We start from the raw sequence: 11,636 nt of genomic DNA, 5'->3' as shown, positions 1-11,636 counted from the left end.
TTTAACCAAGTGGAAAACTGTGGCACCATCTGTAAAGCCACGGCAGGCGGCGGTAAAATTGCTGCGTTTACCGACCAAGTTTCGAGATTTCTGTAGATGACATGTCAGTATTTTCGTGGTCTTTATTTAACCGAACAAAAAAAAAAAAAATGGTTGCATTGGAAAAATCGAGCCGACACATTTCTTTTACTGAGTACCAAAAACATTGGGCTGGGCATCCCCCCATACGTGACGGCCCTAGTCTTAGATGCCAAAAGTTTAAAATGAATGAAAAGAAAAAGGTTGCAAGAATGAGTGAGACTGGAGAACGGGGAAATGAAGAGACAAATAAAAGTGACTGGGGAGCTAAAGATCATTGTGGAAGTGGCAATTTCAAGGGGAATTATACAAGAGAAAATAGAGCAGTGTATGGAACTATGCAAGTTTAGAATGAATGAAAAGAGAAAGGTTGTAAGAATGAGTGGGACTGGAGAACGGGGAAATGAAGAGACAAATAAAAGTGACTGGGGAGCTAAAGATCATTGTGGAAGTGGCAATTTCAAGGGGAATTATACAAGAGAAAATAGAGCAGTGTGTGGAACTATGCAAGTTTAAAATGAATGAAAAGAGAAAGGTTGTAAGAATGAGTGGGACTGGAGAACGGGGAAATGAAGAGACAAATAAAAGTGACTGGGGAGCTAAAGATCGTTGTGGAAGTGGCAATTTTAAGGGGAATTACACAAGAGAAAATAGAGCAGTGTGTGGAACTATGCAAGTTTAAAATGAATGAAAAGAGAAAGGTTGTAAGAATGAGTGGGACTGGAGAACGGGGAAATGAAGAGACAAATAAAAGTGACTGAGGAGCTAAAGATCGTAGTGGAAGTGGCAATTTCAAGGGGAATTATACAAGAGAAAATAGAGCAGTGTATGGAACTATGCAAGTTTAAAATGAATGAAAAGAGAAAGGTTGTAAGAATGAGTGGGATTGGAGAACGGGGAAATGAAGAGACAAATAAAAGTGACTGGGGAGCTAAAGATCGTAATGGAAGTGGCAATTTTGAGGGTTTAAAATGAATGAAAAGAGAAAGGTTGTAAGAATGAGTGGGATTGGAGAACGGGGAAATGAAGAGACAAATAAAAGTGACTGGGGAGCTAAAGATCGTAATGGAAGTGGCAATTTTGAGGGTAATTATACAAGAGAAAATAGAGCAGTGCGTGGAACTATGCAAGTTGCCTAGAGTTGTGACTGTGGTAACCGGAACGTGTGATGCAGTATGTAGAGTGTGTGGAAAGCATGTCGATGGTACGGCGAAATTAGCTATTAAACATGGAAGTTGGTTAGATGAGGAGTGTCTGGTAGTTCGTAAAAAGTTGTATGAGGTCCTTCATTTAGACAAGAATAGCGATGAAGAATCCGCTGTGCAAATTTGTTAAGGTATAGGTAACTGAAGAAATCATATAGAAAAGGATGAAGGTAGAAAAGAAAAGAGAGCCGAAGGAGGAGCATAAATAAATTCAGTGAACAATACAGGAAACGGATAGCAGAATTTTGTGGAGAAGACATTCAGATGGAAAGATAAATCAGCCTAAAATTCTATCAGCGGAAATTCGGTCAGAGAAACTAGGAAAGAAGAGATTGTTTGGGACCTAATTGGGAACCAAGTTAATAAAGACCACAATGTGTGAAGACCCGTGGAGTAACCCAAGGGAGAAGAAAGGACAGTCTGCTTCAGGCTTCGATGGCAACCCGACGGTGGTATGAAAGTGTAGCAGTATTTATTTTAGTGTAACAGCAAAAAGTATTTTATATGTAAGTGAATAAGAAAAACATGTTTCTTTTTTAAGCTGAAAGTAACGAACCACATTAAAACTTAAACGAACAAGAATTATTCTGTATATGAAGGGTTGTCCCCTACTCAATACCTTGCTCTCTGCGTTAAAGCTGTTAGCACTTTAAAAAAAAGAGCTTCTTATTCAAATTAAACGGCCCCTGTGTTTCAGTAGCCGTTCTTAAAAATTGGGACAAACAGTCAAACTTTAGCGTAAAGAGTAATGTATTGAGGAGTGGGCAACTCTTCATATATGGAATAATTCCTGTTCGTTTTGAGTTTTAATGTTGCTCCTTATTTTCAGTTAAAAAAAACATGTTTTTTTATTTAATTTCTGTTCGTTTTTCAAATAATACAGGTAAATATGGCTCAGCCTCTATAAAATAGAGGCTCAGCCTCTCCCGTCAAGTTCCCTCCAGACAGTTCAATCCTCTCTGAAAATCCCCTCCCCGTAAAATTTCTTCAGGATGATTCAGCCTGAAAAATAATCCTTAGCATACTTTTATTTGAAAAGGACTTTGATCTCTAATTGGTTTCTCTATCACTCTGGAAATGCCCCCTTCCGTAGAAATCTTTCCCGGAAATCAAAACACGCAGATAAATAGCCCCTGGAACATCTCCACGTGCAAAATTGAGCTGGTAAAGATAATGTTCTGGTAAAGATAATCTCAAAATATTGATCTGAAAACTTTGAGAAATAAATGGTCATGGGACAGGACCCAGTTGCCGTCCAATTTTTGGACGGATCTGAATTCTGGCAACAATTGCAAATTCCAGATTTTCATACATAGGAGCTTTAAACTTTTACAGTAGGGTTCTCGGGTATGCTGAATCTGATGTTCTGATTTCCATCAAGATGCCTTGAATTTTAGCTGGTGTTCCCCTATTCAAAAAGAAGGCAAATTTTCTCAGGGTCATAACTTTTGATGGGTAACACTAAACTTGATGAATTTTAAATATTTGGAATTAGTATTATACGCTGATTCCGTTTTAAAATTTTTTTTTTCTATTGAGCCGAGTCGCTTCTTACTTACAGTTCTTTACCAAGAACTGTTTGAAAATGCTATTTTCAGACGAAATCTGCCAAAAAAAATTGAAAAATACCGAGTAGAATTGCTCCTATGCTACCCCACTTTTTGCATGACAGCTTACTAAAGGTGCTAGATATAGAAAGTTCCTTTCAAATACTCCCTACGACGTTTGAATTTTCAATTAGGGGCAACAGAAAAAAAAAGAGTAGAAAAAAGGTAGATACTTAGGAAAAGGACTACTTCCTATTAGGAAGTGATTTTCCTCGTTGCTCAAAATGGTAAGGGGGGCTGTAATGGGGCTTAGGCTATGGAAATTCCAGCAGTGCAGTTTTCGTTTCTATCCGATACCATTTTCGTGGATTTCAGTCTATTTTTCGAAATTATCACGAATTTCTATTTGCAACCAACTTTTACCATTAAGATTAATCGAAATAACAGTGATCATTTCTGAATCAGCTTTACAGCTGAATCAGCTGCCATTACTGGAGACTCTTCCTCACTTGACGTTTTTTTTTTAAATTATTTTTTACATTTACTTCAATACAATCACTTTCGACTTTCGAAAAGGAAGCTAGAACTTTCAATTTCCAACTGAATGAGTTATCACCTAAGTTTCTGAAGAGCACCCATTCTCTATGACGTTATCAAGAAACAAGTAAAATTAAATACATGGAAGATACTTCCTTTACTAAGCACCCTCTATACGGGGGGGGGGGGATTTGATACTTACCACAAGAAGGCCTTAGTTGACTACTTTTTACAAAAAATCGTATCCACTACTTAGAGATGGTGCATTTCAGGTAGCTTGTCGTCGAGAAGTATCGCATTTTAAAAATTAAAATAAAACAATGAAGTCAGATCTTTTCTTATAAAAAATACTGAGTTAATTTCTTAGGCTGTTTCTCTATGCTTTTAAGGAATATACATGCTTTAAGCAATTATATTTTAAGTGTTTTAACAAAAAGGGGGAAAATGTTTTTTTTTTTTTTTAACCAAAATGTTCCGACGAAGTTAAATTGGTATAGAACTCTGGAGCTGCTCCAGGTTTCTGAAATAGCTGTAAATTTCTGCTCCACCATCACCTCTTTTATTCATGCCAATCCTTAGAAGAGATTTCCCACTTAGCCATTAATTAATTAGGTCGAGACTTTTAGTACTCCGTTGTCACTGATTGGAGACAGGAACAGAGCCTCAAATTAGTAATAGTAAAAGAGTTAAATAAAAAATAGACAGGACATGTTGCGAATGTCTTAAGCCGTGGTGAAATCGCAGGATATAGAGAACGATGAAAATTTAATTGGTAATGTGGAAGTGAATGAATATTTATTTGCGAGGGAAGCGGGTTTCGGTAGAAGCAAACCTTGTCATGTTTGCTTCTCACTCAATTGGACTATCTGTTGGTTTTTTCTACAATTAGCCATGGCTTGATGACCAAAACTATTCCATTTTAATTCAAAGACGTCGAGGCCTTCGGCCTCGACCGAGTCCGTTGATTTTTGGATTAAAATGGAATAGTTGTGGGCATCAAGTCATGGATAATTATAGAAAAAGCAAAGAAAGATAGTCCAATTGAGTGAGAGGCAATTCTGGCTTCAAACCCCTTATTAGAATTGCACAAAAATGATGTTAGTTCATTTGTTAATAGATATGTCTATCTATTATCCGTCCATGCGTCATTGCTAGGGAGGAAGAACCAAGGTAGATAGTCATAGAGCTAAGATAGTGATAGAACCTATAGTCTTCCAAGTGTTTGGTTAATTTGGCAACCAATATCTGTATGTTATCGTTTAGCAAGTCACGCCTGACTAGAGTCTCAGGCAGGTTGACCAAGAGTTTAAAATTTGCCTAGGACCATTAGATTGCCTGAAATGAGAGGTAAACAAGGGACGCCTGCCTTAGGCAGGTTGAACCAATAATTTAGAAATGACACAGGACCGTTAATTTGCCTAGAATGAGAGGGAAACAAACTTCTAAAGTCAAAATGGAGCTATTCTGCAATGAGTGTCAGTCAAGGCAATTGATTCAATTTGTAAACTTAGACACATTTGCACTAATAAAAAATTTAATTAATGTTCAACAACAAGTTTACTGAAATTGCAAGGGGAATAAGCGTCCAAAGCCTACAAGGGTCCCCTGTCTGCCTCGTATGTTATGCAGTTGAACCCAATTATAAGCTAAGACAGTTGGGCTAATAAGACAGTTGGACAGTTGGGCTATTCCGTCTATGAGGGGAGCTACCCTCTCCACCACCCCTGCTCTTAACGCTACAATCTCGCTTTTTATTCGGTTTTGTCGGTTTTTGTCGCTTGTAGAATTGAAAAGAGAAGTATTTTTAAAACACTATAAAACTTTAGCATAAAGAATTGGACCAAAAAAAAACAAAAACAATTTTAGAGTAAAGAGCGGGGGACTGAGGAGGGCACAGCTGCATTGGTATACGGAATACCTTCATTTTTGATTAACTTAAAACTTAAAGATTGTATTCCCATTGCATCTGAAATTACTAAGCTGAATAAAGCCTCGTTTTTAAAGCCCCGGTGTAAGGCTTTCTGATATAACCTTATGAAAAGAAAAAATTTATAGACAATTCAAAATATTAATATACATAAGATCCGATGGAACACTTTGACAAGCCAATGCTAAATATTAGATTCTTGTGTGAAAATAGACCATTTTCTAAAATTTTCTACAGAAATGTGCCAGTAACAATAATGCTTAATTTTTTTATTTTGCAGGTTTACTTAAAGCAGGCTTGATTTTACAGGCTTAATTAAAGCAAGCCTAAAAAACAACAGATGAAAATGAAATGAAATAAAATGTATTAGTGTATATACGGCGATGAGAAGTACTGCTGATGCTGACGACGGTAAGTCCTAGAAAAAGAAAAAAAAATCAATATGGTCGGGCTAAGACGCAGTTGAGCCCTTAGGCATGTGATGGTTTGGAGCCATCTACGAACACTATGTTTTTAGCAAAACACTGATGGCAGTGGCGTCCCTTCTAGATACCCATTCTAAATAAAAAAAAAAACTTTTTGGAGTAGTTTCATTGAAAAATTACTTTTATTGGGGTATTTTGATTGAAAACGTCTTTTTTGGTTAAGAAACTGAAAATTTGCGACACCCCACATATTTGGAAAAATATGTTTTTTCCATTCTCCTAAACTTTCGTGAATTGACACCACTGACTGAAGCAAGCCTATAAAGGCCCATTCACATTGATATTTAATTGATACCGGAACACAGTCTGTTCCAAAACCCAGCATTAAACTATTGCTAGTTTTACCATTTGCGTGAATAATTTAGACAATAAAATCAACTATTACCGTAGTTATCCCATTTGTTTGTCTTTATCGAAGATCTATTACCGTCCTTGTTTTTATTGTCGTACAAATATAGTTGAGCCCCTTAGGAGCTCCGCTAGCTCTTTCTAACATTTCACTTCTTTTTTATTCCACTTTTTCATTTATTTTTGTTTGCAGTTTGCAGGCTGGGTATCAGCCAGTCACAAAATCTTACAAAATTCTGATTGGTTCATCCTTAGCTAAGTTCAAGTCGATTGAACTTCAATTTGGGCTTAATCAAGTTCTGGACGTTAGCTAAATCGGTATTCGTAAAATCTAATTGTGAATGGGCCTCATGAAATCTTACAATGTGACACCGTATGTAAAATACACAACCTTAGACAGGTTATCTATAATAACCTTTCTTAAATAATGGTTTAAAACTGAGACCACTTTTCATTTATTCACTTTTTCAACTTCTATGTGCAATGAAGTGTTCAAATGACAGTGATTTCCCCCCAGTGCAAACATTCTGAAATTTTTACAAATTAATGAACAACAGAAAAATATTTTGCTCATAGGCAGCAATCGTACCACCTAAAAAGGGAACAAGAACTTTTATTTTCCGTTCAAATAAGCCCTCTCCCAATTTTCTAGGACCAATGACTTGATAGGATCACTCCTGGGAAGAACATACACACACACATACAAACAAACAAAAACATACAAACACGCATCCGTGGTCTCTCCTGGCAAAAAATACAAAATTGCACATTTTTAAAGAGAAGAGCTTGGAAATTCTACAATAGAATTCTCTAATACGCTGAAACTGATGGTGGAATTTTCGATAAGGCTTCTTGACTTTTGGGGGATGTTTTCCCCCCTTTTCGAAAATCAGTCAAATTTTCTCAGGCACGTAACTTTTGATGTGTAACACTAAACTTGATGAATTTTATATATTTGGAAGCAGCATAAAAAGTCAATTCCTTTGATATATCTATTGTCATCAAAATTCTGGTTTTTTTTTAGTTTTAGTTACTATTGGGCCAAGTCGCTCCTTACTTACAGTCCATTACCACGAACTGTTTGATTAGATAATGATAGCCTCTAAAAAGAAGCTTATTTAGAAACTTCTTAAAAGAAGTTATGACAGAAAACTAGTGACAAATATTTGACAAAACTTCCTAGTCGTCAAGAACATGACCATAGTGAATCACTAGATTAATAATAAATGCTATGATTACCGAATACCACCCGGAGAATCGGTGGTACTAGTAGTCGATCCTCTGTGAGCCCGAGTACTATAACCAGGAGTGAGAGGATCCGCCTCATCAACAACCAAAAACTGTGCCCAGTAATCAGATGGCAGTGTGAGTAATTTATCCATTACCTGAAAAAGAGCAAAAGTGCGTTAATAAAACAAAAGACAAAACTGAGGCATGGAAGAAAACTGAATGTGTGTGTGTGTGTGTGTAATGTATAGATATAAAGTAATAAAAAGTAAAATAAAAAGTAAAATAAAGTAAAGTAAAGTAACGTACAGTGTGAAATAAAACTAGATTGACATTTCTATAATATCACTTCTATAATGTAATTTATAGACATTTCTAGCATATTGGTACTGAAATATTTTTCTTTTCGTTAATTCATAAATAGATATAAAAATACAACACATTAGTTCCAGCAAATAATATATCATATATAGCCTACAAAGGTACTGGGGAGAGGGGCATGGGCGGATCTAGAGGATGGTTTTAGGGGGCACGAGCCCTACCCCCTCCAGAAGCTATGAAATTGCACTAATTACACCGTGAGAGGGGTGAAAAATACAGATGAGAGCCAAATTTTTAACAGTACCCCCCCCCCCCTCCACTAAAAGTTATGAAAAAAATATTGAATTTTTTAGCCCGTAAAAAAGAGAAAAAAAAAGCTAGAAACTTTGGCCAAAAAACTATCCCCCTTCCCCCAATAGAAAATCATGAGAAACCCATCATAGAAATACTAAATATTCATTCCACGATCCTATTGCGGAGGCAAATCCTGATTTAGTTGGAACAATGTTCCAGGCCAAAATAAAGGCACCTAGAGGATTAAAGTCACACGTAATCGTTAAAATATTTGCTACTAGAAATATATCAGAATTCTCGAAAGCCAACGTATTAATAAAATAGGGGAAAATCTTTATAACCTTTGATGTGTCTGAAAAGAAAAAATAACAAATTAACAAGGAAAAAGGATCAGCTAAGATTAGCAGTCTTTATAAATTATATAAACTGTATTGACTTTCATAACCTATATAAACAATATTTTTCACTTTTTGGGTTTTTGAGTGACTGTCCTGAATGACTGGGGAAGTTGACTCTATATTCATTCTTTATGAGGTAGGAAAGCATGTTTTATATTTTTAAATTATATTTATATATTATATTATAATGCACGTTTTATATTTTTCGTAGATTTAAATTCATCGTTGAATTCATCGTTTTTTCAGGAGGCAACTCGTTTTTTCTATCCATCTAAACTTTTGAACTTTTTCGCATGATCTGCGTATCTCAAGATACCGATCTTCTGATTTGCTTGATAGATACCGATATATACCAATCTTCTGATTTGATACCGATAGATACCAATCTTCTTGATAGATACCGATCTTCTGATTTGCTGCCTTCGGTCTGGAGTGCATTGTGTGGCTGGGAGTAATATTTACCAAATAGTTTTGAAAGAGTTGTTTTTAACTCGCTGTTTATCTCAACTCACCGACTTGTATTTTTGTCACATAAATTTTAAATTTGTCAGCCATTTTTCGACCACTTCTGAATGTTGAATTACTTCCAAGCTGTATTAGTGCATGCCCTTGCAATGACAGTGCAGTAACAAGTGTTATAACAGTGCAACCCAATATCAAAATTCTCTCAGTGCAGTAACAGTAGCAGTGCAGTAACAAGTGCAATAACAGTGCAACACAATATCAAAATTCTCTCAGTGCAGTAACAGTAGCAGTGCAGTAACAAGTGTTATAACAGTGCAACACAATATCAAAATTCTCTCAGTGCAGTAACAGTAGCAGTGCAGTAACAAGTGTTATAACAGTGCAACACAATATCAAAATTCTCTCAGTGCAGTAACAGTAGCAGTGCAGTAACAGTAGCAGTGCAGTAACAAGTGTTATAACAGTGCAACACAATATCAAAATTCTCTCAGTGCAGTAACAGTAGCAGTGCAGTAACAAGTGTTATAACAGTGCAACACAATATCAAAATTCTCTCAGTGCAGTAACAGTAGCAGTGCAGTAACAAGTGTTATAACAGTGCAACACAATATCAAAATTCTCTCAGTGCAGTAACAGTAGCAGTGCAGTAACAAGTGTTATAACAGTGCAACACAATATCAAAATTCTCTCAGTGCAGTAACAGTAGCAGTGCAGTAACAAGTGTTATAACAGTGCAACACAATATCAAAATTCTCTCAGTGCAGTAACAGTAGCAGTGCAGTAACAAGTGTTATAACAGTGCAACACAATATCAAAATTCTCTCAGTGCAGTAACAGTAGCAGTGCAGTAACAAGTGTTATAACAGTGCAACCCAATATCAAAATTCTCTCAGTGCAGTAACAGTAGCAGTGCAGTAACAAGTGCAATAACAGTGCAACGAAAAATCAAAATTCGCTCCTCTTCTACACTCCCTTTACATAAATAAAACATTAGAAATGGGTGATTTAGCTTGACTTGACTTTGATTTGACTTTATTAAACAAAAAACGATATACATAAATCTTATACAAATGAGACAGGGAGGCAACTCGCTTTGTCTCCTTTAACAATAGAGAGAGAAAAAAGAAGAAGGAATTACACCTCAATAACTCACACAGAGTACATAAAAAGAGAGAATGAGAGAGAGAGAGAAGCGAAAAAAAAAAGAAAAAAATCGACTGACGTAGACATGGATGGGACATAAAAACTAAATTATAAATAAATCACTTTACATTCAGTCTCCACTACTATAGGCAGAAAAAACTATCTCTTTCAATTTCTTTTTATATGTATAGAATGATGGTGACTCACTTATTAAATCAAGTAGTTTATATTTTTTGGCAATCTCAGGAAGTTGATATCTTAAACTTAGTCTTGAGTTCTCACTTTTAATAAAGAGAAAAAATAAACTTATTCCTTGCTTTTGATAAATGGCTATGTTTATTTTCAACCAAAGTTTCATTTTATTGAAAAAATTATCCCTACGTTGGATTTCTAAAAACCATATGCCTATATTAAGGTGAAAAATTTGTTGTAAATGAAGAGTACCAAGAAATAAAAATGATGTTTTAGTTTCAGATAATTCTCTTGTCTTCCTAGGGTGTGTTAAAAAAAAGGTCCAGGATTCTTATTGCCTTGCTTTGAACAATTTGGAGTCTTCGTAAATGTGAATGGAATGTCAACATCCAAACGGTCGGGCAATATTGAAAATAGCATTCCACTAATGAAAAATATAATTTTCTCATTATTTGGTAAGGAAACAGGAACTTTACTCTATGCAAACAGCCGAGATTCCTGGACACTGTTGCCTCGAGTTTATTAATATGCGCCTTGAAAGACAGAGTTGAGTCAATGTAGATACCTAAATATCTAAACACATCCACTCTTTTTATGGAGGAAGTTCCAATACTAATAGCTTTAAATGACACACGCTTCACTGCTCTCAAACTTCACTGCTCTCAAACTTCACACGCTTCACTGCTCTCAAATTTCTCCCAAAAACCACAAATTCCGACTTCTCTAGGTTAGGTATTAGTCGATTAGCATGAAACCAAGAATTTACATTAAAAGCAACAGTTTCGAGGGCCATTCGTAGGTCCTCCTCGTTGCCAGCCTTCAAACTAATTGCTGTGTCGTCTGCAAACAATATTGGTAATTCATCGTCCGAAGGCATGCATTTTGGAAGGTCATTTATGCATATAAAAAAAAGTAGCGGCCCCAATACAGACCCTTATGGAACCCCTATATTTTCTAAAAGAAAAATATGAGATGATTCCTCACCAACTTGGACTTGTAGGAATTTGTAGCAATTTTGCACACACAAAATTGCAAAAAAAGCCCACTATTGTACAAAACTTCATAGTGCAGCGGCAAGAACATATGCCTGTGATGGTGTTAATTTGGGTTCAAACTTTAAATCACACAAATTTTTGTTTTTAGGGAAGACTTTGACTTTTAGTCTTAGAGAGTCGAAAATAGCTTAGGAAGAAAAAGTACTATATTAAGTCCAAAGAGTCAAAAATATGAAATATTATATTTTAAACTCGTTTTCAAAATGGACTAAAAAGTGCAAAAATTCTCTCCTCTTCAACACTCCCCTTTGCATAAATAAAGCAGCAGAAACGGGTGATATGGCACACAAAAAAATAGTAAAAGAAAAAAAAACACTATCAAACAGTTCGTGGTAACGAACTGTAGTAAGGAGAGACCCGGCTCAATAGTAATCAAAACTCTAAAAAATGTAATTTTGATACCAATAGCTACAT

At 35.8% G+C, this 11,636-nt stretch overlaps 1 protein-coding gene across 1 annotated transcript in view; it reads right to left on the bottom strand.

Moving 5' to 3' along the window:
* Positions 1 to 5,548: 5,548 nt before the first annotated feature.
* LOC136035055 (rac GTPase-activating protein 1-like) overlaps positions 5,549 to 11,636 on the bottom strand; it is a 171,331-nt gene continuing 165,243 nt past the window's right edge. Inside the window, exons 10-11 of the mRNA XM_065716652.1 lie at positions 7,367 to 7,512; positions 5,549 to 5,712 (exon numbers count right to left, since the gene is read on the bottom strand). Of these exons, the coding sequence (XP_065572724.1) occupies positions 5,661 to 5,712; positions 7,367 to 7,512 (198 nt within the window). The 3' untranslated portion in view covers positions 5,549 to 5,660. The remainder of the gene's footprint in view (positions 5,713 to 7,366; positions 7,513 to 11,636) is intronic.

This window comes from Artemia franciscana, chromosome 13 (genome assembly GCF_032884065.1).
Source record: "Artemia franciscana chromosome 13, ASM3288406v1, whole genome shotgun sequence".
Lineage (NCBI taxonomy): Eukaryota > Metazoa > Arthropoda > Branchiopoda > Anostraca > Artemiidae > Artemia > Artemia franciscana.
The sequence above is the reverse complement of the archived record's forward strand: the minus strand, read 5'-3'. Positions and strand labels throughout refer to the sequence as shown.